The 25,344-nt window shown below is 44.0% G+C and overlaps 1 protein-coding gene across 2 annotated transcripts in view; it reads right to left on the reverse strand.

Annotated features, from left to right (window-relative positions):
- The window catches only part of ZMAT4 (zinc finger matrin-type 4), a 446,679-nt gene that overhangs the window by 55,485 nt on the left and 365,850 nt on the right, over positions 1 to 25,344 (reverse strand). For both annotated transcript variants that reach the window (XM_033947497.1, XM_033947498.1), the window contains exon 6: positions 5,488 to 5,584. In XM_033947497.1, the coding sequence (XP_033803388.1) occupies positions 5,488 to 5,584 (97 nt within the window). The remainder of the gene's footprint in view (positions 1 to 5,487; positions 5,585 to 25,344) is intronic.

A 25,344-nucleotide genomic window follows, 5' to 3' on the forward strand; every position in this document is an offset into this window, starting at 1 on the left:
CCCAGACGACCGGGGGAGGCTTCAGAGGTGGTTTGATGTTGAAGAGGCCCCTCATGAATCGGGAAACCAGAGGGTGAGCCGTGAGAGGTTTTCCTAAGACAGGTTCATGAAAAGCCGTGATGGCACTGAGATGGACTCTGATAGAGGTAGACTTGAGGCCTGCGTTGGACAGGGAGAGCAAGTAGTCCAGAACAGTTTCCACCGCTAAAGAGGTGGGATTGTGATGATGACGTAGGCACCAAGAGGAGAACCTGGTCCACTTCTGATGGTAACATTGGAGGGTGGTCGGTTTCCTGGAGGCGTCCAAAATGAGACGGACAGGCTGAGACAGATTTCCTGAAGAGGTCAGCCCGAGAGAAACCAAGCTGTCAGGTGGAGCGAGGACAGATTGGGATGTAGTAGAGACTGATGTTGCTGTGTAAGTAGAGTAGGAAACACAGGCAGAGGAATGGGATCCCTGGAGCTGAGCTGAAGCAGGAGGGAGAACCAGTGTTGACGAGGCCACCGGGGCGCTATGAGAATCATGGTGGCTCCGTCCCTGCGGAGTTTGGATAAAGTCCGCAACATCAGAGGTAGAGGAGGAAAGGCATAGAGGAACCGATCCGTCCAGTCGAGAAGGAATGCATCCGGGGCCAGACGATGAGGAGAGAAGAGTCTGGAGCAGAACTGGGGCAGCTGATGGTTGTGAGGAGCTGCGAATAGGTCCACCTGCGGAGTGCCCCAGCGAGCAAAGATGGAGTGGAGCGTGGGAGGATCCAAAGTCCACTCATGAGGTTGAAGGATGCGGCTGAGATTGTCGGCCAGGGAGTTCTGTTCGCCCTGGATGTAGACAGCCTTGAGAAAGAGGTTGCGGGCCGTGGCCCAGGTCCAAATGCGAAGAGCCTCCTGACAAAGGAGGCGAGATCCGGTGCCGCCCTGTTTGTTGATGTAGTACATGGCAACTTGGTTGTCCGTGCACAGGAGCAGAACCTGAGGGCAAAGGAGGTGCTGGAAGGCCTTGAGGGCATAGAACATGGCTCGTAGTTCCAGGAAATTGATGTGATGAAGACGCTCCTGCGGGGTCCAAAGACCTTGGGTGCGTAGGTCTCCCAGGTGAGCTCCCCATGCATAAGGGGAGGCATCCGTGGTGATGGTCATGGAATGCGGGGGCAGATGAAAAAGAAGGCCCCTGGAAAGATTTGAGGAGTTCAACCACCATTGTAGAGATTGCTGAAGAGACGATGTCACAGAGATGGGATGAGAAAGAAGATTCGAGGTCTGTGACCATTGGCTGGCCAGAATCCATTGAGGTGTCCTGAGGTGGAGTCGTGCCAGGGGAAGCATATGCACCGTCGAGGCCATGTGGCCCAGGAGGACCATCATCTGTCTGGCAGAAATGGAGTGATGAAGGAGCACCTGACGACACAGGCGGAGCAGGTTCCGCTGACGGTCGGAGGGGAGAAACGCCCTCATTAGTGTGGTGTCGAGAACTGCTCCAATAAACTGAAGGCGTTGTGTGGGAAGCAGATGCGACTCGGGGTAGTTGATCTCGAACCCCAGGAGGTGGAGGAGAGAGATGGTCTGATGAGTGGCTTGTAGCACAAGCGGAGACGTAGGTGCTTTCACCAACCAATCGTCCAAGTAGGGAAACACCTGGAGGTTGTGAGACCTGAGGAAGGCCGCCGCCACAATGAGGCATTTGGTGAACACCCTGGGTGATGAAGCGAGGCCAAAAGGTAGCACTTTGTACTGATAATGACGATGGTGCACCTGGAATCTTAGGTAGCGACGTGAAGCTGGATTGATTGGTATGTGAGTGTAGGCCTCTTTGAGGTCCAGGGAACATAGCCAGTCGTTCTGAGAGAGATGAGGGTAAAGCGTGGCAAGGGAGAGCATTCTGAACTTCTCCTTGACAAGACATTTGTTGAGGTCCCTGAGATCGAGAATGGGACGAAGGTCTCCTGTCTTTTTTGGAACCAGAAAGTAACGGGAGTAGAATCCCCGGCCCCTTTGTTCCAGAGGTACTTCTTCGATGGCATTGAGGAGAAGGAGGGATTGGACCTCCCTCAGGAGGAGGGGGGTTTGAGTCGAAAGAGAAGCAGACTCTACGGGAGGATTGTCTGGTGGAAGAGTCTGGAAGTTGAGAGAGTAGCCGTGGCGGATGATGTTGAGGACCCACTGGTCCGATGTGATGACCTCCCAACGGCTGAGAAAAATGTGGAGCCTGCCTCCGATTGGCTGAGGGAGAGGCAATGAGGGTGGAAGACTGGCTAAGCCCTGGAGAGAGGAGTCAAAAGGGCTGAGAAGGTTTGGCAGGAGGAAGAGGCTTGGCAGGTTGAGTAGACTGTGCACGAGCCTGGGTATGGTGTTGCTGGCGAGCCCGCCTAGGTTGCTGTGAAGGCGGGTTAAGCGGCCTAGCGGAGAACCTGCGCTGGTAAGAAGACTGTGGTTTGTAAGGCCGAGCAGGAGGGGTCTTCTTCTTTGGTTTGATGAGAGTATCCCATCTGGTCTCATGGGCAGAGAGTTTTTGTGTGGTGGTATCCAGAGACTCTCCGAACAATTCGTCTCCCGTACACGGGGCGTTGGCTAGTCGGTCCTGATGGTTGACATCCAGATCAGAGACCCTGAGCCAGGCCAGGCGGCGCATGGCCACAGCGATGGCAGATGCACGAGAGGTAAGCTCAAAGGAGTCATAGATGGAGCGTACCATAAATTTTCTAAGTTGAAGCAGGCTGGAGATGTGCTGCTGGAATAGTGGGACTTTGTGCTCCGGCATGTACTTTTGCATGGCGGAGAGTTGCATTACCAGATGTTTCAGGTAGAATGAAAAGTGGAAAGAGTAATTGTTTGCCCTGTTGGCCAGCATGGCATTCTGGTAGAGCCGCTTGCCAAACTTGTCCATAGTTTTGCCCTCCCTGCCAGGAGGGGTAGAGGCATATACACTGGAGCCTTGAGTCTTTTTTAAAGTGGACTCAACCAGGAGAGATTCATGGGGCAGCTGGGGTTTATCAAATCCCGGGATTGGAATAACCCGGTAAAGGCTATCCAGTTTACGGGGTGCCCCAGGGACAGTTAATGGATTTTCCCAATTTTTATAAAAAGTTTCCCGTAGGATGTCATGCACGGGTAACTTGAGAAACTCCTTAGGGGGTTGATCGAAATCTAATGCCTCCAGGAAAGCTTGTGATTTCTTGGAATCAGATTCCAGAGGCAAAGATAAGGCCCCCGATAACTCCCTGAGGAATTTTGAAAAAGAAGACTGCTCAGGTTTAGATGTGGTATCGGGGGCCGAGGGCTCTTCGTCCGACGACGATGCATCCTCCTCGGTACCGAGGGGAGATTCCTCCCAGAGGTCCGGGTCTCTGACATCGGTGTGTGCGTGCCGAGAGACTGGAGTGGAAGGCTCGGTATGATGAGCTTTAGACCGAGACTTGCCTGAGCGTACCGAGACGGTACCGGGGGATGAAGACCTGTGTCTGTCTCGGTCCCGGGAAGAACGGTGCCGGTCAGGTTCGCGGGAAGACCGGTGTTCCGCTCGGTCCCGAGGAGGATCGGCTGTCGTCAGAGCGACGGCCTCGGCATGGGCATGGGTATGCGGTGCCGAGAGAATGGGCATGGAGGGGTCCATAGGTACCGATGGTGTGGATACCGGTTGGACGGTGTGGGGCTCGGGCCGGTCTGGTACCGAAAGCAGCGGTGCCAGGATAGAGGGCAAGAGCTGTTTAAGTTGCGTTTGGAGTTGTTCCTGCAACTTATCCTGGAGGATGGCCGCAATGCGGTCATCCAGGGGTGGCACCGGAACCACTTTTTTCTGCTTTGGTTCCATGGGTGCCGCTCTACGCTCCGGCGATGAGGAGGCCGATGACGAGGCACTCACCGATATCGGAGCGGAGCGCTTTTTAGTTCGGCGTGGAGCCGAAATAGCCGGTGTCGCCACCGAGGTGGGAGGGCGCTCAAGGGTGGAAGGCTTCTTAGCCGGCTTACCTGGCGCCGGTGGCGCCGATGTGATGTCAGGCGGTGTCGAGGTGGTCGGTGCCGACTTCGATGGTGCCGCAGTTGAAGAAGTCGAGTCCATAGTCGGGCCGGTGCCGAACAGGAGACTTTGCTGAATTTGACGATTCTTCAAAGTGCGTTTTTTAAGAGTGGCACAGCGGGTGCACGAGTCCGCCCGATGCTCAGGTCCCAAACACTGTAAACACCAATTGTGTGGGTCAGTGAGGGAGATCGGGCGTGCACACCGCTGGCACTTCTTAAAACCGGGCTGCGGGGGCATGAATGGAAACACGGCCTCCGCAAAATCAAACCCCGAGGCCTGGATTGTGACAACAGGCCCCGCCGGGGCAAAGACAAAAAACGAAACAAAAAGAAAATATTTTTTTTTTTTTTTTTTGGAAATGAAATAAAAAAGCAACCCGAAGGTAAATAAACGAAAAAAGAACGCGAGCGGGAAGGCAAAAGAGGTTTTCAATCGGAGTTGAAAAACGCACGTCTTCTTCGCTCCGCGGAAACGAAGAAACTGGGGACCACGCTCTCCTCCGTCGGGCGGGAAGGCACTCGCGCACGCGCGGTGCGGCCAACTAGAACTTTCTAGTAAAAAGGTCCGTACCGTGGGCTCCGTCGGTGACGTCACCCATGCGTAAAGAATATGCTGCCTGCTTGTCCTGGGATAAACACTGTTCCTGGAAGAAGAAAGCCTTAAGTCCCACACAGCTGGCACAAACAGATCACAATGCTCAAATGAGCGAAGCAGTCGAGCTGGCTCACGAGGCAAGATGCTCTGGACTAGGTGTTCAATTTGCCTGTCCCCTTTCTCTGCTCTCTGTTATTTCTTGCTTTCCTTCAGCCCCTCCCCCATGCTCCAACTTCTTTCTAATTTGCCTTCTACCTCCCCCTAGTGGCCAGTCTTAACTTTCTTTTAAGACTACAGTGAAGAAATCATGCAACTTTAGACCCTCTTGCTGTAGCGCCGTTTCCTCTTGCGGGACGCAACATAGTTTCTTCACATTACCTCAGTCTCCTACATGAACCTTTGGAAATCCTTAAAGTCCTATTTATTTTGTAAGTACTTAAGATAGTCTGTATAATGAAATTTTGTAAAGATTAATGGACTCCTTTTACTAATGTACGTTAGCGGTTTTAGCGCGCGCTACAATGCCACGTGCGCTAGACGCTAACGCCTCCATAGAGCTTGCGTTAGTATTTTTCATTTAGCGTGTGGTTTGCGCGTGCTAATCTTCAGCGCGCACTAAAAACGCTAGTGCACCTTAGTAAAAGGAGCCCTATGTCAGCTTCTCTTCAATTGTGAGCCGCATGGATCTAAGAGGTTTTGTGGGAAATAAATGCCATATTATGTTTATTGTTTTAAATGTAGACCTAGCCAATACCCTGCTCCCTCCAGGGTAGTTTTCCCTTTTAAATATATGTGATGCTAACAAACCACTTTAATTAGTTTTGTGCTAGCTCTGCAGGGTAGAGAGGAAGAAAAGAACAAAAATAACAATTACTCACTTTGCCTGATGTTTTGACCCTTGCAGGTGAGCATGATACTGTTCTACTGAGTTTAGTGTTACGTTGCAGATGGTACAAGTGTATCCACGCTTCAGAGCTAAATTAAAAAAAATAAAATAATTGGTTAATTTCAACATATCACTAGCACACATAGGTGTCAACTATTCAAAATAATTAAGGGGGAGGGGGAGTACTAGACAATACAAATCACACATTTTTAGAATTTCTGGGATAATTAATTTGGGATTGCTCATACAAGTTAACGTAATTTGCAAAGCCATAAAAATTCATACCTTTGTCAACTGATTATTCACATAATTAGATTGTGACCCACTGATTGAAAGGGTTACAAAAGTGGGTTACAAATAACAGCGATAAAGGTTATAAAAGTTTGGAGGGGCAACTTTCATTTTTGAATGTTTTGTGCCAGTAGAATGGGACTAGGCAATTTTTTTCACAGCTTTGTTGTTTTACTCCAGGAATGTTAGGTAGATTGTGAGCCTGCTAGGACAGGTGGAGGGGCATAATCAAAAGATATGTCTAAGTCTGATTCAGACGTATGGTACTAGATGCCCAAATTTGGCAGCGTCCATTCTCAAAAATGTCCATTCTCAAAAAAATATGTCTAAAATATTTATTTATTTATTTATTTTTTAGAATCATCTATCTGGACATCCAGGCTATTGTTCACACAGACCGCCAGGTTGTTTGTCTTTATACCACATTCTCAACCAAAATTTTGTCCAAGTCCCAAATGCCTAGAGCAAGCCTTTTGGATGTGGAAAGATTGGCCACACAGACATGCAACAGAGCATTGGGTTACCTAACAGGTCACTGCTGTGAACTTCACAAAAAGGGTGCCACATTAACATCTCACCAGAATGCCCTTATAGGTTATGGTGAGCCCCCCCCCCATACCCACTATACCCACTTGTCTACAACCCCAGTAGCCCTTATGGTTGCAGATGCCACCTATATGGCAGTACAGTAGGGTTTTTAATTTTTTAAATATTTTTTTTTGGGGGGGTGATGGTTGCACATGTTCTACCCACATGTAGTAGTTAAAGTGGCTTATGGGTTTGGGTCCTCCTCTCTATGGTTCATTAGCCCACTCCCCAGGCTATTTAAGAGACCTGTGTGCAGCTCTACTAGAATTTCCTATACTAGGTACTGATGTTCTGGAGAATAAGTTTTTATTCCGATCTCTGCAGGGGTGTGAGGGGGGTCAGTGATCACTGGGGAAGAGTGGGGGGGGGTCTTTACTTTGTCTCTGCAGTGGTTATCTGGTCACTTTGGGTATTTTGGGGGCACTTATAACTGTTTTTACATTATCTAAGTCACAATGTATAAGTTCTGTCCAGGAAGTCTCGTAAAACCTTCGATTATCCCTTCAGGACAACTAAGGGCTCCTTTTACTAAGCTGCGCTCGGACTTTAACGCACGTTACATTGCCGCGCATGCTAGACCTTAATGCCAGCAATGAGTTGGCATTAGTTCTAGCCATGTAGCGTGTGGTATAGTGCGCGGTAATTTCCTGCGTGCTCTAAAAACACTAGCGCACCTTAGTAAAAGGAACCCTAAGTCTAGATTGGCCCACATCCTGCCCCAATCACTCCTCCAAATACGCCCTTTCAGCTCTGGGCGCACAGCGGCATTCAGAGGCCTAAAATGTCCCTGGATACATCTCCAAAATAGGTCTGATTATTGGCATTTGGGGGACCTGTCTTTTAGGTCGTTCAAGTGCTGACTTGGGCAGGTTTTAGATGTGTTTAAGTTTTGATTTTGAGCCCCATATAGAATAATGTTTGAGTACATGAATGTAAAAACCACTTAGACAACCTCCATTGATAGGCGGTATATAAAAAAATATTACTACTAATAATAATTTGCACATTCTACAGCCTACAAACTGCAAGTATAAAGTAGGGTATGTGATAAATGTTTCTCATTTTTAAATATGTAATCCGTGAGGGTGAAATTTGGCAGGATTACACAGCAGATATCCCTTTGTCTTATGATATAAATAAACCACAAACCGTACTATTGGTACCTATTTATTCAGTGTGTAACATTTAATAGCTTTGCTCTAAAAAAATAACATGAACAAGAGGAAAGAGAACATCTTTGCCTTGATCCTTGGCAGAGTGGACAAACAGATGGTTGTTTAATAAATATTGAGGCCAAGAGGGATTCATAATATGGCATACAACTTTTTTTTTTAAGAGAAACAACCCTTTATTTCCAAATTTGGGCAAAGCCCAGAAATAGTAGACTCAATCACATTGCATCTCTTGATTGTTATTGCCATTGTCATTAGAACTGTAGCTAGGTCAGAAATAGGATAATAGTTTTTAATAAAATGTATCTTATCTTCATGAATTAAGTTAGGGATGATAGTACAAAGGCATTAGCTAATATTCCTGAAAGTATTGTATTTGATACACCAGTGGACAGAACATGGACAGCATTCAATATGGTCACAACAACAGAACTAAAACTTCTAGTGAATAGACTATCTGAAATGAAATGCCAACTGAATCTATGCCCATACAATCGATACTGAAATATGGTTAGTCAAGATGATTAACTCTACACTAGGGCAAGGATGGTTCTCATAGGAATTTGAGGAAATTCTACTTACATTTGTACCTAAAGGAGTAGACCTAGACCTATCTCAAGCCTCAAGCTACAGACCGATAGCAAGCATACCATTCATGATGAAGTTGATAGAGTTTGTAGTCGCTGCCCAGCTTAAAGATTATACATGTATTTCAAAATGGAATCTACTATTGCCTTCCCAACATGGATTCAGAAACAAATACAGTACAGAAACATGCTTGATTGATCTGACATCAAGAGTTAGATCAGTATTAAGCAAAATGTTCGAAGTCTCAGCAGCATTTGTGCTGCTAAATAGACTAGCTGAAGTAGGATTTTCAGGAATGGTATTATAATAGTTCCAAGGCTTCCTGATGAAAAGACGCTACAGAGTTTTAAAAGATGGAGCCTTCTCTGGTCTCTATCATGCAGAGTACCACAAGGATCTCCCATATCATCACTATTATACAGTATAATGTCTTCATGGCCACACTGAATTCAATAATCCTCAGAATAGGGGAATGGCTCTTCTCATACGTAAATGATGTATTTCTACTAACAGAACAAAAGTAGGGATGAAGCAACGTTTTCACTGGGAACTTTATTTCAGAATGGTAAAAACAAGACTGACTTAGCTCAGCCAGTATTTTGGCATGACACCTTCATCAGGAGTCTATACATCAAACAAATACATAAAATAAAGACCAAGATAAATGTAAATATATAAATAAGTATATAAAATAAGATATTGGAAGAACTTCTATAAAAATTAAAACTTAGACATAAGAAATGTGTTCATATAGAAATATGTAGGTACATATGTACGTTTAAAACATATGCACACATCACTACTAAAAAGTATTAATAATTATTCTTAAGAACACAAATTATCCACCTCCTTTATAAAGCCGTGCTAGTGTTTTTAGCGCTAGCCACCGTGGTAACAGCTCCGACACTCATATAATTCCTATGAGCATCTGAGCTGTTACTGCTGTGGATGGCGCTAAAAATGCTAGTATGGCTTTGTAAAGGAGGGGGTATATCAAATCTTATATAAAAATATATTTTAAAATATAAAAAATGAACTAAAGATAAGAAAGTCCTACATCCCATGCTTAAAAAGTACTGATAAAGTAAACATCTCTAAGAAATCCAGATACTCAAGAATATAAAATACATACCCAAAGTGGATATACTAACCCCCCCCCCCCCATTTACAAAACTGTAGCGTGGTTTTTAGCATCGGAGCTGTTACCGCCACGGCTGGCGTTAAAACCCGCACTATGGTTTTGTAAAAAGGGGGGAGGAGGTAAGTCATTTATAGATATTATGCATCTGAAATAACTTTGTATCTATGTATGATAAACAGTTTCTACCTATGGGCTTCGGTGCATTTACCGTGGCAGCATCACTACCACTGCTTAGTAAAAGAGGCCCTAAGTTATTTGCGTACAGTGTACTGCTGAAAGTAGGAAAGCCAAGAATGCCTAATTAAACTCATTGCAGAAGACAAAATAACTCTGACTGTTACACACTGTAAAGCTCATTATATTCCTAGAATGCAGCACACAATAAAATGAAACAAGTGCTTGCAGGATTGAAGAAGATTACTGAATATAGATTTTTTTTTAAGAACATTCACCAAAATCTATGGCTCACTGAGTGACAAAGGTTATGTAGCAGCAATGCAATACAACTATAATATCCACTTTTTTTTAACTGCTTCTCTACCAAGTGCAGGTCAGAAAATGTCAGAATAATAAATGGAATTCCATAGACAGCAGTTTCGGTCCACGCCAGACTTCCTTCCAGCAATGTTAATGTTATTGAATCTGTTGTGGTTAGGTTCTTTTGCGCATTGCTCCATTTCTTTATACAACTCAGCAGTGTCATTGAGAAAATCCATTAATAATGCAGTCTGCTTTACCTTTAACTATTTCTGTAATTCAACTGCTAATGTATCGCAAAAAGGTTGCACACACACTCGCCTATCAATTACGAAAAACAGAACAGGTTTGAGCAGCGCCTCTAAATTTTTGCCCTTGAACTTGTAATTTAAATTAGATTTGAGACCATTAGGTTCCAGCATTCACAAGGCCCAGCAGTAATGGAAGACTCAGGCCCTCTTTTACTAAGGCATGCTAACCAAATAGCGCGCGCTAATCGATTTAGCGTGTGCTAAACGCTAACACGTGCATGTTAGTCTATGGATGCGTTAGCATTTAGTGCGCGCTAATCAGTTAGTGCACCTTAGTAAAAGAGGGGGGTCAGTGTTTGAACAGCAGTAACATGTATAGGCTGACTGGGGCTGCACTTGTGCTGGATTCCCGGTGGACCTTCAGTCCACTCCTATCAGCAGAGGATTGTCATAATGCCAGACTCCCTCTGCCACCTACCTACCTAGTATGAATTCCTTCCAGTCCTGTTAGAAACTCAAACAAAACACGAGGATCTGCCTAGTTTCTCCCTTCTGCCTCTGTCAAAACAAAAACTTTAAAAAAATTAACTGACATAGTTAACTGTGTAATTTTGTTCCATTATGATAGGGTAAAACTTCCGCTTTACTACTATGAAACTGCTGTTGTCAGTTTAAGTCTCGGATTAACAAATGCCAGCAAGCTACAATAATGGTTTTAATCTTTCAACATCTTGTTTTTACTATCTCCTGAAAGACATGACAGTCAACAAGACGCGTGAAACACAGCTTCAATAACCGCAAAAGATACAGACATCATCTTGGGAGCATGCCAAACAGCACATAATAGCAAAAATCAATAAGGTTTTATTGCCTCTACAAGATGAAGAATATTAGCCAGAAAGTTACACTGCTTTTTTTTCAGAAAGAAGAATTCTGTCTTCAGAGTACTCTACATGTTTTCAAGAGAACATATAAGTATTCATATTCATTCCAGGGGAGCTAGAGAGCAATGGCATAGTAAGGGGGAGGGCCACCCCGGGCATCATCTCAGTGGGGGCGCTGACACCTTTCTGATCCCCCACGCCATGTTCTTGCTCTCCCTCCCTCCCCCCGTACCTCTTTAAATCTTCACCAATGTGAGCAACTTATCTGTCCTGCTGTTCATGCTGGCCTGGCTCCCCTCTGAAATCACTTCCTGGTCGTGGGGCCAGGAAGTGATATCAGAGAGAAAGCAAATGCCAATGTGAGTAGCAGGCTGGAGAAGCTGTTCATGCTGGTGAGGATTTTAAGAGGTACGGGGGAAGTAGGGCGCGAGTATGGAAGGGGATGCAGAGGAGGGCACGGGGGGGGGGCACAGCCCTTGGCACCTCCCACACTCGCTTCACCCCTGCCAAGGGGTAGGGGTTCAAAATAGCAACAGAATTCAAGAATGGCCTGGGATAAACCAACTGGATCCTTAATCTATGAAGATGTAAAAGGGAAGACAGGTGCTATAATTTTAAAGTTGGAATATAAATAATAAACTAACCCTTATTTGGTGTTTTTCATCTGAAATAGCACAAAACAGTAAAAAAAATATTTTTTGCCAATTTAGACCTGTTAAAGCTGATTTAGTGTGCGCTGAACCATTTTAGTAAGCATGAAAGCCTTCAGCACAATTAACTAAATTATACATGTAGTGAAAAAAAAATATGCAGCCCATACCATAAAAAAAATCAAAGCAAATGATACAGATGGATAAATGAAACAAATAATCTTCTTTCCATTATAAGAAGGTAAGTCAAAAATTGAAGGCAATTGTTAAATTATGTGATAACCAGAACAAAGCTAGCAAAATGCAACATATGTACGCACATAAGAATTGCCGCTGCTGGGTCAGACCAGTGGTCCATCGTGCCCAGCCACTGGCAGTGCCCTGAGTCTAGCCTTACCTGTGTACGTTATGGTTCAGCAGGAACTTATCTAACTTTGTCTTGAATCCCTTAGTCATGTGGCAGCCACAAGGTCAGAAACATGAGCACTCCATTGCAAGATTGCACCATTGAAGAACAATGTGCAGTAGTGTGCTTTCCTTGGCAGGGGGAATGTATACCACTTATAGTCTAAGTGATTTACATTCAGATACCCAAGCAGTTTTCCCTATCTGTCCTGGTGGGCTCACAGTATGGACATAGCACCAGGTTTATTAGTGGGTATAAAGGTTTAAAGTGGGAAGAACAGGTGAAACCGACAAAGGTTGTTCTGGTCACCCATCAACATCTCGCACTCAAGAACACATTGACAGGGCGGATGCCTTGATTAGAGAAGACCAATGGATAATGGTGTCTCATTTGGCTGCAAATTTGGATATCAGCTATGGATCTGCATTTGCCATAATGCATGATGATTTGGGATACAGGAAAGTCTGTGCATGAAGGGTTACCAAACAGCTTATTGATCTGCACAAGCAACAGCGTCTGGAGGTTGTGACCCAGTTCCTGAGACGGTATGAAAAAGATCCAAGTATTCTGGATAGAATTGTCACCGATGACGAGACAAGGGTGCACCACTACGATCTGGAGAGCAAAAGACAGAACATGGAGTGAAGACATCTGTCTCCAGCGAAGAAGAAATTTAAATGTCAGCCCTCCTCCAAGAAATTCATGTTAACCTTCTTTTGGGACATGAAGAGGCCTATTCTAGTACATTTCCAAGTGCACAGGCAAACAGTGAACAGTGAAAATTACTGTGCATTGCTGCTAAATGAACTTAAACCTGCTATTCGCAGCAAAAGAAGAAAGTTGTCCAACAGTCAATGTACATCCTCATACAGCAGCAGTGACAGAAGAGACAGTGCAACAGCCTGGGTTCGAACATCTTTCACAAGCTCCTTACAATCCGGATCTGGTGCCTAGCGATTATCACATCCTTGGTCCCCTTCCCCAGGTACAGGCTTTCTCCTACTATCTCTCCTGCCATCCTGCACCCTGCTCACCTACTTTGCAGCAGTATCTGTCCCTCTTGTACCCTTCCCCTGTGGTCTTGCATTTCTCTCTCCCTCTCTCCATTAGTCCAGCACCTCTCCTCTGCTTTCCTCCCCATCTTTTTGGTTTGGTCTTTCTCTTCCCTTTACTTCACCCCAAGTCTGGCATCTCCCTCCCCCTCTCTTACTCCTTCTCCCTCTGCACAGGCCTGCCTCCCCACTACCAAAGGAACTCTTCCTCCTCCCTCTGCACAGGCCTGCTCCCCGCCGTGAAGACCTGTTCCCCCCACGAAGGCACCTTCTCTATTCTTCCCCACCGCTCCCTCCATGAAGGCCTGCTCCTCCCACCGCGAAGGCACTCTTTTCCTCCTCTCTGCTGTGAATTCCAGCTCCCCCCAGGAAGGCCTGCCCCCCCCGGCCGCAAAGGCACTCTTTTACTCCTTTCCGCCATGAATGCCAGCTCCCCCCAGGAAGACCTGCTCTCCCCCACCACGACGGCACTCTTTTCCACCATGAATGAATGCCTGCTCCCCCCGCAACCTGCACCTTTCCCGCTCTTACCTCCTTAACGCTAATAGGGCAGCCTGCAGACTCGCTGGTGTTATAGTGATCCCTGCAGCTGCCTGTGGTCCTCAGCGGCATGTTCTCTCTGCCGCGATCCTGCCCCTGACATTTGACTGACCCTCCCCCCTCAAGCAGGAGCAGCAGCGGACGGCCAGCAAGAGGCAGTGCTGCAGCTCCTGCTTTAGGAAGGCAAGGGGGAAGGGCCGGCCATTGAATCGGGAGGCCAATTTTTTTTCAAATTGAATTGATTCGAATCGATTCACCTGATTTGAATCGGTGAATCGATTCGAATGTGAATTGAGCAGCACTAGTAATCAGGTACTCTTAGCAGTCTCACAGTCTAACTGTGGTGACTAGGGAAATGGAGAGTTAAGTGGCTTGCCCAGAGTCACATGGAGCAGGCTGGCATTGAGCTCACAACCTCAGGACACGGAGGCAGCAGCTCTAACCACACTCCTCTTATGTCTTCAGTTGAACAGCAGTGGCCAGGGGAGAAATTCAAAACTGAAGATTTGCCTGCTTAACTCCTGTCTTTTGCATTTGTGCACACATTATTTGCAAGTCTTACTTGTGAGCCCTTATGAAATGTCTGTCAAAAGGAAGGTGATTTCTATTGCAAATGGAAAAATGACAATGGTCTGCAAATTGTTGCAGAAAAACTTCATAAGAGCTCTTAGTACCCATTTTCTACCTCACTGCTAGTTCGGGCAAAGAGCCAGATACAATTATGCCACAGAGACAGAAAATTACAAGGATGAATGATTTTAGCTAATCTCAGTGTTAATGCATTTCTGAGTTGCTTGTGGATGTCTGAGACTTTAGGGCAATAGTTGAAGCTGATTGGGATGTAAAATGTGTGGGGAGAGTTTATTTTTTTATTCATGTACCAGGTGAAAGGTACATGTGTGTAGATAAAAAAACACTTTTGGTGGAGATACTCAAATAAAGTATATATACTCCAAAACAAGAAAAAGCGGCAGCAAAGGCACTTGGGGCTAAATGCACTAAAGTCAGCGATCGTCGCTTAACCTGTTTTCATAGCTTTAGTGATGATCGCTTTTACTGACCCTATGCACAAAATGGCCCACCGCGTGCTTTTCCTCTCGATCACCCATTTTCCAATCTGGCTATGCAAATGAGCTAAAACTCCCATGCAAAGTAGTCAAGCGATTGATGCACTAACATCACTTGGCTATTCTACCCCCCCCCCAAAAAAAAAAAAAAAGGGGTTTTAGCGATCAGAAAAACTGACAGATCTGCCTGATTTGTTTGGGCTTTTTTTTTCCTTTTTTTTTCAATGGCACAGATATTTTGCATGTGTTATACACACACAAAATATCTGTCCCATTTTAAAAAATGAAAAAAAGTCCCCCACCGCTGATGACGGCCCTCCCTGATGACTCCTGACAAATGCAGCATGAGAGAAAATTGGCAGGAAGGTGCACACTTCCTCCTGCCACAAATAACACTCCTGCACCATGGGCCCCCCTGTGCCAGGCACCCCTCAGCCACTGTCCCCCATGAACACATCAAAAATGGCAGGACGGATGCGCACTCCCTCCTGCCACCAGATTCTCACAACCTTTTCTATGTCTCCAAACTGTTGCAGAGGGCACAAAAAGACACTTAAAGGGCAATTCTATAATCTAGGAACTTGTATTTATGCGCCACATGTGTGCATGAATATCTAGAATGCAAGCGCAGGGTTCCTAAATAAGGGCGGTGTATATAGGAGCAGAACATGGATGAAGCTTCTAGTTATTCACATAACAGAATATTGTAATTTATGTGTAGCCCTGTTGCTTTTACAGACACACACTTATGCCAGGTCTATAGCGGATGTAACTGAGTGCGTAAATGTTAGACATATCGATATTGGGTTATACTAGTATTTTATAATGGAATTTGAGCATCTAGGTTATATTATAGAACAGACTTCTAAAGACAAACAGGAGAAACAGCCTTCACAAGTTCACACCAGAAGGGGTCATAAGAACAAACAACAAAGGAGACCATCTAGTTTTCTTCGTTGTTTGTTCTTATAGAACAGGCTTCTAGCATGCATCCTTGGGGCACCTAGTTATACTGTAAAATTGCCCTCAAAGTTTATATTTGCAGGGCTATTATTCTTCTCTAAAACATCACAGAAAGATATACCTCCTGCCTAATGAGCAGCAGACTAGCACTGGCCCACCCTCTATGAATTTGCAAAACAGTCACAGCACTGTGTACGTCTAGCAGCGATATAGAAATAAGTTGTAGTAGTAGTAGTAATTAGGTCAAATTAGGAGCAGGAGACTCTAGAATGTTCCTGCATGCGTAGATAATAATGAGGAGGGGCATTTTGCTGTAACATCCAATCAAGCTGTCCATCTGACAGCTATTTTTGAACAGGAAAAATGTCCAGTTTGAAACCCTCCCCCCCCCAGTCATACCTTTGCTGGCGGGATGCTCGAGCCCCACCAGACAAAGAGTTTCCCTGCTGGAAACCAGCCCACACTGCCTCAGCAGCAGAATTTGTCAGACTGACCGAAACTCTGATGCCAGCACTTCTGCGCATGCTCAGTTCAAATACATCCTATTAAGTATCACTTTCAAAAGTGATTCTTCCTTTACAGGCTAAGATGTCTCTTTCATAGCTCATTTTTTTTTTTTTTTTAGTTCAATAGTTTTTATTGAATATTATAAGAAATTTACAGAAAGCAGTTCAAACACACAAAATCTGAATAAGACACAATGGTATAGAAAAAGTCCATATCTATAATCATTTACTTACAACCAGATTAATAAAAAGAATCTAGGGTATATGTAACTGCTAATAGAAGATATATGAAAGGCAGAAAAGCAGGGAGAGTGAAATAAGAGAGAGGGAAAGAAAGAGGGAGAAAAGGAAAAAGAGAGAGATAGATAGATAGAGAGGCAGAAGTGTCTACTGATTAGAATGAACATATGAGTCTAAGAATGACCAAGGTGATTTATTTTGCACCATGTTTGTGGAGAGTCGAGAAATCATGTTTTTCTCATATGCATAAGATTCAAATTTGTGATACATGCTCAGAGAATTCCACCAAAAGGTATAGTCAAGTAGCGAGGATGATTTCCAATTTTTCAGAATATGCATAAGAGCTGTTACAAACATGGCGTCAATGAGTTTAGGTGGGCAGTTTGTTTGTGTGAAACAAGGGTGTTGAGAACGAAGAATAAGTCCAGTTTTCTTGTTTGAAAATGAGTTACGAAAGAGACGTCTAAGCAGGGAAACTCTTTGGCTGGTAGGACTTGAGCATCCCCGCCGGCAAAGGTATGACTGGGGAGAGAGGGTTTGGCAGCAGCAACGGCAATGGTAGCAGCATGGCCGGGGGAGGGGGGGGGATATTGAGAGGAAATGCCTGGCACCCCAACACACCTTTCCAATACACCTTCAGATTCCCCCAATCTACCCCTGGTTTAGACAAAAAATGTCCTTTTTTTGCCTTGGACATTTCTTCGTGGTACATTATCGCTGAAAGACGTCCAACTTTTCATCCCGCCCTTGTCATATGCCTCAACACACTCCTTGCTATTTGGATGAACTTAATGAAAAGTTCTAATTCTACTCTTTAGAAAATTGTGCTTTAGATGTTTCTGGCAGATGGATGTTTTTCTGGCCATTTTGAGGTGTACATCTGCTTTGAAAAAGAGCACCATTTTAAATGTCAGTAGATCCAGTCTGCCCAACAAAGTGTCCAGAATTACATCTAACATTCAGTATGATTAAACGCTGGCAACATAAACAGGGCAGCCTGCAACTTGCCTTTCCATCATCATATGGGCAGTTATGTGATGTAGAGAATGACACGGGGACAAATTTTCTCCGGCCCCATGGGAACACATTTTCCCATCCCGGCCCCACAAGTTCTTTTCCTGTCCCTACCTCATTCCTGCAAGCTCCATCCTCATCTGCACAAGCCTCAAACACTTTAAAATCATAAGTGTTTGAGGCTTGTGCAGTTAAAGCAGAGCTTACAGGAATGGGGCAGGGACAGGGACAGGGACAAAACTCACGGAGACGGGATGAGAAAATTGAGGTCCTGCGGGGACACGGATACATTTGTCCCCATGTAATTCTCTACTATGATGCAATCTAGGAACATACTATTGCTTTCAATCCTAGAATGTTTTCCCCTCTCCTGCTGCTGATTAGCAGCATTTATTTGCTGATACCAACTTTATTATTCTATCTGTCCTTCCACCCCCACAGAGATACGCAGACCGTGCAATCAGAGCATATGCTTTGAAAGAAATTAAGTATGCACATATAATATCACAACTTCTCTCTGCCAATTTTGGGGCATAGATCATAGAGGTCTGCCCAGCTTTGGTTCTAATTCCCTATATTACATGATTCTAATTTAAATATTTAATATGAAAATATATGATTAAATAACAGGGCATTTGAATATTTTTTTGCAGAAGTGGGTTTTGGGTGGAAATTTTTCATATTAAGCCAACTTTTATGAAGGCATTTCATAGCTTAGTATATCAGCCCCACTGTGAAGTAAAATTTGCCAAGTATCACATTGTTCAGTCACAATAGGGACTGTATGTTGGGCTTAGACCATGGTGAGACAGGCCTTTCTATTTAGTACTTATCTCAGAAGATTTGTACTTTAATATCAGATGTGTGTTAGGTAGGTGGTTTTATCTGTATGACCTTTTTTTTTTATGCGAGAAACAAAATTCATATATACTATAGAAGAGAGCTGTGCAGAGATTTACACTTACAGCAACAGGGGCTCCAATACCTTTTCTACAGATGAAAAATGTTTGGAGTAGTTAACTGCGGTGGTCACTGTTTAAAGAAGGCTGACTTTATGAGCTCTAGGAGAAAGAAGCATGCACAAATCCTGATAGAGAGCATTTTTATTTGTTTTTTGGAATGTTTTTGGTTCTTGAATCTATTTTTTTCTATTCTTACATTCTTATCCGTTTAACAATTTTTACAATAGTTCAATATTTATTTACAATAGTGTCAATATTTATTTATTGGGGTTTATTAACTACGTATATGAAGATTCACTCAAGGTAGTAATGGTAGTATGATTGTACATTGGCTAACCCAAAGTAAAAATTCTGTAATATCCAGAAAAATTGAAAGCCTAACCTGGGAACACTCCTGGAATCTTCCTATGTATGACTGACTATTTTAATTAAAGTATGAATCTCTGCAGCCAAGGACGGGGTAGGGTCCACCTGCCCTGAGTGCAGGGAGCTTAAGGATGATGGAGAGGTCGCAGGTCTGTGGTTCACCAGCTCCGCCCCCTCTGACATCTTCCTGTTCCAGCAGGTGGATCGCAATCTCATGACTGATCCATACAACTTCCCACTGCCTAAAGGAGGGGGGGCCATTTGTGGGGCAATTCTACAACTGGGCACCACAATTTAGGTGCCTACTTTATGCAGGCTGTGAGCCTATTCTATAACAGCACTTAGGTGTGTAACTATAGTTATAGAATATTAACATAAGAACATAAGAATAGCCTTAGTGGGTCAGACCAATGGTCCATCAAGTCCAGTAGCCCGTTGTCATGGTGGCCAATCCAAGTCACTAATACCTGGCAAAACCCAAGGTGTAGCAATATTCCATGCTACCAATACAGGGCAAGTAGTGGCTTCCCCAATGTCTTTCTCAATAACAGACTATGGACTTTTCCTCCAAGAACTTGTCCAAACCTTTCTTAAAACCAGCTACGCTATCCACTCTTACCACACCCTCTGGCAACGCGTTCTAGAGCTTAACTATTCTCTGAGTGAAAAATAATTTCCTCCTATTGGTTTTAAAAGTATTTCTCTGTAACTTCATTGAGTGTCCCCTAGTCTTTGTAATTTTTGACGGAGTAAAAAAATCGATCCACTTGTATCCGTTCTACTCCACTCAAGATTTTGTAGACTTCAACCATATCTCCCCACAACTGTCTCTTTTCCAAGCTGAAGAGCCTTAACCATTTTAGTCTTTCCTCATACAAGAGGAGTTCCATCCCCTTTACCATCTTGGTCGTTCTTCTTTGAACCTTTTCTAGTACCACTATATTTTTCTTGAGACAAGGAGACCAGAATTGAATGCAATACTCCAGATGAGGTCGCACTATGGAGCAATACAGGGGCATTATAATATTCTTAGACTTGTTAACCATCCCTTTTTAAAATAATTCCCAGCATCCTGTTTGCTTTTTTGTCTGCCACCGCACATTGCGTGGAAGGTTTCATCGTATTGTCTACAATGATACCCAGATACTTGGAAGCATCCAGTAACTGTGATTCAGGTTATTCTTCCCAATGTGCATCACTTTGCATTTGTCCACATTAAATTTCATCTGCCATTTGGATGCCCAGTCTTCCAATTTCCTAAGGTCCGCCTGCAATTTTTCACAATCCGCATGCGTTTTAACAACTTTGAACAGTTTAGTGTCATTTGCAAATTTAATCCCCTCACTCATCGTTCAGATTTCCAGATCATTTATAAACAAGTTAAATAGCACCGGTACCAGTACAGACCCCTGCGGCTCTCCACTGTTGACTCTGCTCCATTGAGAAAAATTACCATTTAACCCTACCCTCTGTTTTCTATCTGATAACCAATTCCTAATCCACAACTGAACTTTGCCACCTATCCCATGACACTGTAATTTTCTCAGGAGCCTCTCGCTATCAATGCACCTAATTTAGGCACTAACATTTACAGGTCTATGAATGATATAACTGTTAACACATAAGTGCGATATTTACAGTATTCTACAAGTTAGAAATTTATACGTCAGCCCTGCTTTATACATCGGTCCATGCTCCTCCCACCCCCACTCCACCCACAGTAAATAACCCCTTGAAATTATGCGCTAAGCCATTTCAGTGCATAATTACAGAATAATACTTAGGTATTCAACTTCTATGTGGGTAAGCTCTTCTTAGCAGGGACCATCTATTGAATGTTAAATGTACAACACTGTGTACACCTTTCAGCACTATAGAAATGATAAGTAGTAGTAGTAGTAGTAGTAGCAAGTGCACACTTCTAAATGGCAATATTTTATAAATTTAAGGTCAGGGAATGGTGCTTAAATGTAGGCAACCTTATAGAATGAAGGAGTTAGTGACTAGGGGATGGGAAAAATGCACGCTGAGCTACAGATTTGCTGCAATTTTAGCAGTGCATGAATTTGTAAGCTCTCTATTTTGAGCATGCCATGACAATTTATCAGCGCTAGATTTGCAATAGAGTTTTCCTCTACTGCAAATCTTTTAACAGTGGACCCTAAGTTAGTCGGTTAAGCCCTTTGAAAACTGAGGTCTTTGCTGCTATGTTAGCTGACTTGTTAGCTCACTATTCAGCAAATTATCTCCCACTGATATTTTATGTAATCTTAGCAGTGATGTAGTAAAGGGAGGGGGGGGCAAGGGGGCAGTCCATCCTGGATGCCATATTGGTGGGGGCGCCAGCACCCCTTCTCCTTTCCGCCCCCCGTCTCTCCCCATTCCTCCCCTCCACATGCACGCCCCCTTCCCTTCCCCCATACCTCTAGTTGAATTTGTTGTTTGCATGCTCTTTTTAACCCTGTCAGCTCTCCTGCTGATGTCACTTCCGGGTGCCGCGAATATGAAGTGATGTCAGAAGGATAGCCGACAAGGTTGCGATGAGCATGTTGACCACCACAAGCAACAACTTCAACTGGAGGTACAAGGGAAGGGGGGAGCATGTGCAGCAGGCGGGAGTCAGAGAAGGAGTGGGGGGGGGGGAAGCGTGTGCAGCTGGTGGGATTGGAGATGAGGGTGGGGGAGGGGCACCATGTCCTGGGCGCCTCTCACCCTCACTATGCATACCACTGGACCTTAGGGAAGTCACTTCACCCTCCTTTGCTAAGGTTCCCCCTAGGTTATGAACCTACTTAGTTAGGGAAACAATTTATGAATGTAGCTTGCCTTGAACTCAGATTTGGAAAAAGCAAATAATAAATCTAAAGTCCCAAAATATTTACCATTAAATTCTATTTTGGAACAACAAATTTTGGGTTACCTAGCTTTATTGCAACATGTTTGGAAATGTGACAGTAATCCAATGGAAAGGGAAATCATGTTTGACAAATTTACTTCAATTTTTTGAGACCGTGAGCAAACAAATTGATAGTGGAGAACAGGTGAACATAATATACTTGGACTTCCAGAAAGCGTTTGACAAGGTTTCACATGAAAGACTTCTCAGGAAACTACAAAGCCATGGAATAGAGGGAGATATACTAAGATGGATAGGCAAATGGCTGGAGAACAGAAAGCAGAGAGTGGGCATAAATGGGAAATTCTCAGACTGGGAGAAAGTGACTAGTGGTGTGCTCCAGAGCTCGGTACTTGGACCCATCTTATTTATCAGTGACCTAGAAGAAGGAACATCCAGTGAGATCATCAAGTTTGCAGACGACACAAAGCTATGCCGGGCAATCAGATCGCAGAAGGATAGCGAGGAACTCCAGAGTGACTTGTGTCAGAGAAATGGGCGGAGAAATGGCAGATGAAGTTTAATGTGGAAAAGTGCAAAGTAATGCATTTAGGCAGAAAGAATAAGGAACATGAGTATAGAATGTCAGGTGCAACTCTGGGTATGATCGAACAAGAAAAGGTCCTGACTCCTCGTAAGAGCCATCTGACTCCTTGCTAGAGCCATCTTGAGAGGAGTCAGCTCCATTGTTGGTGTTTTGCAAGAGAGTGGAGAAGATTGGACATTAAATGGATCCCCTGAAGTAGCCAGTTTGGCGATACAGAAAGACTTTTCTGTCGGGAGAAGAAGCCAGATATTGGATGAGAAGATTTTGGTTTAGAACATCTTTAGATATGTGATACCCTTCTGTATTTGACACTAGTACTTCTGATTCCATGCCGTTAGAATCTGTTAAAAGTTTGAATTAGAGTTGTTGCTTTCCCCTATATTTTAGATAGATTGGGCTCTCATTCACCATTTTTGATATTTGAAGATCAACGGAACATTAAGAATATAAGCTCTGCTGCACATGAATGAAAATATTGCACATGAATGATTGAAAGTAAAGTATATATAATTGTACAGAGTTTTTTCACAAACCAGTGATGATGCAAGCGGCTTAGGGTACTTGTATAGTCCCGGCTGCTTGCAATTGAGGTTTGTTTTTCTCAGTTTTTTTGTATTTATTATTTTTTTCACATAAGATTGTGTTATGTCCGTATTTTTTTCTATGTGGTATGAATGAAGCCCTTCTACTAAATATAATTTACAATACGTTTTGGATTATATTATTGCTACTTTATACGATTATATCCCTTGATACATTTAGTTGACTAAAATTATGCCAGGTGTACACCTGGCTGGGCCTCCGCGTGCGCGGATCGCCGGACTTGATGAACCAGAGGTCTGATCCGGAGATGGCAGTTCTTATGTTCCTCCTACCAGGGAACTCTATAGGCCCATAGGTTATAGCATATTCCAGTAGCTCCTTAATGCGGTCATTGTCCAGTAATATAGTAGAATGGGGGGTGGGGTCATTAACATGGTTCACTCATCAGTGAGTAGAATTATTAATGTTATGTTGCAAAATTGGGCATTTAGGGCCAGATTCTGTATAGGATGTTTACATAGGTGCTGCTAACTTTGGAGTCTGAGTTTATCTTGCTTTAAATTGGCTTGATTAGCATGGTAATTGACCATGCCAATTTTCAGCCAATCCAAAAAATATAAAAATAACAAATTAAGGGTTCAGCACCAAACTCTTAGGATGCCTAAGTGGAGGTGCCCTCCGACGCCTAACGATGCCTACCTGAAAAGTAGGCGTGTTTAGGGGTGGAGAATAGGCTTGTTTCACTTAGGCATCGCTAGGTATCTGAGTTAGACGTTGGTAAATTATTCCAAGTAAAACCTAGTCTAATATACCGGCGCCTACCTCTAGGATGCCTAGCGATGCCTAAGCATGTCTAGACATCGCTAGGTGGGATTCTATAAGCGGCATCTAATGGTTGATTGACAGCCGCACTGGTGCACTTAGGCGCCGTTTATAGAATCAGGCCCTTAGCTGGTGTAGGAACAGAGTTACAGATGTGCAAACAGACTGAAATTTAAAAAAATCCTAGCTCAGTCCTACTCACAAGTGACACTTCTGGAATGCCATCCATCAATCTCCTTCGCTTGAAATAGCAGAAGACAGATGTTTCCAAAATGCTACCGAATCAAACATTATTCATGCAGAGAAATATGAAATGCCATTCATACCAGAAAGCAGCACACCGATGTATCAACAGAAATATTGCTATTCCTTCTTAGCCTCTTTCCTAGGCAGCATTGTCTCTTTTGATAGATCTTTCTGCTGGTCAGGACACCCTGTGTAGTATGTGACAAGCTCCATCTGTTACCCTGAAGTCTGATGCACTAGCTCTATTTCAAATCTCACAGAGTCACAGCTTCTGGATTAGTTAAGAATTAGAAGACAACCTATTGTTTATGTTTATTAAAATTTGATATACTGCCAAAACTTACAACAGTTCTCAGCGGTTTACAATAAAAACAACAACAAAAAAATGGAAAGGTAACTCCATAAAAATATAGGGCAGACACATATATGCACATCCACAGACACATGAACCCTAATCACTCTGCTCAAGTCAATCTGCTAAGCACCCACCTCCTGGCTTGCACATCTCCTCTGGCAGAGCTTGGCGTGCTTGAATACTCATCAAAAACTGCCCTTAATTGGAGAAAGATGGTCCACAAACCTAAGCTCACACTATCACCAAAAAGGTGCGCTGAATGCTGTGAGAGAAACCACGCAAGAGCCTAAAACATATTTAGGGAAAGAAATGCAAGAATTAATTCAAATGTGAAAAGGAGGTAAAAGCCTCAGAAAATGCAGCGCAAGCCAGCCGCAGTAGTGGCTTAAGGCTTGCCTGGACAGAACCTCATGGGCATAAAAAACTTCCTTTTTGTCAAGGTGCAGGGAGTAGTGCTTGTTTAGTGCTCCCCGATGAGGATCGACTACACCCTGAGGCAGCATGAATTTGTGAAATGCTGGACATCGTTGGTGTGCCGATCCTTCAATTTGAGATAAGTGGGTTTTTTTTTACTATTATCTGGAATTTTTGTCTTCACTGCATTGCACAGAGTCATTTTTAATGTGACGTATGTGATCGTGGCAGAGGGAACCTGCTGCGGAGGTCGACGGCAGCCTGCAATGTTCGCTACAGTTGACCGGCGATCCTCTGCAGGCTGCTTTGAAGATGAGACCGGGAAGCTGGGATAGACGGAGGGAAAGAACAGTGGGCCAAATCTCAGGCCAAATTTAATTACCCTGGGAACCACAGAAAGGCAGTATATCAAATCCCATCCCCTTTCCAAAGAATCTTGTGTGCTTTGTAGGCTTAGGACTGCCACTGACCTGGAATATGTACATTACTAGTAGGAGAAGCGCTGCATGGGATGGGGAAACAGGCTTCTGAAAACAAGGACATGTCTAGGCTCAGAAAGGAGCAGGGAAAAGTGCAAATTATTCAAACTTCTGAGAGCAAGAGTGAAAGAGAGAATCACAAATTGAGAGGCAAGTTGCAGCTGCCAGTGGAAGAAAATCTCAGTTGCTATGGAGGGATAAAAGAGCATTGAAAGGATGAGTGAACAAAACCTGCAGAGAGGGAATGCTATCTAGGGTAGGATAAGGAGAAAACTGCTTGGTAATGAGGAGGGAAACAAAACTGGGTTAAGGGAGTGGGAAGCAGAATAGGCTAAAGGGGTGCAAGGAGTGGAGCAGACAGAGAGGAGTGCAAGAATTTAAAAGTGTAG

This window comes from Geotrypetes seraphini, chromosome 6, assembly GCF_902459505.1.
Source record: "Geotrypetes seraphini chromosome 6, aGeoSer1.1, whole genome shotgun sequence".
NCBI classification, from domain to species: Eukaryota; Metazoa; Chordata; class Amphibia; order Gymnophiona; family Dermophiidae; genus Geotrypetes; species Geotrypetes seraphini.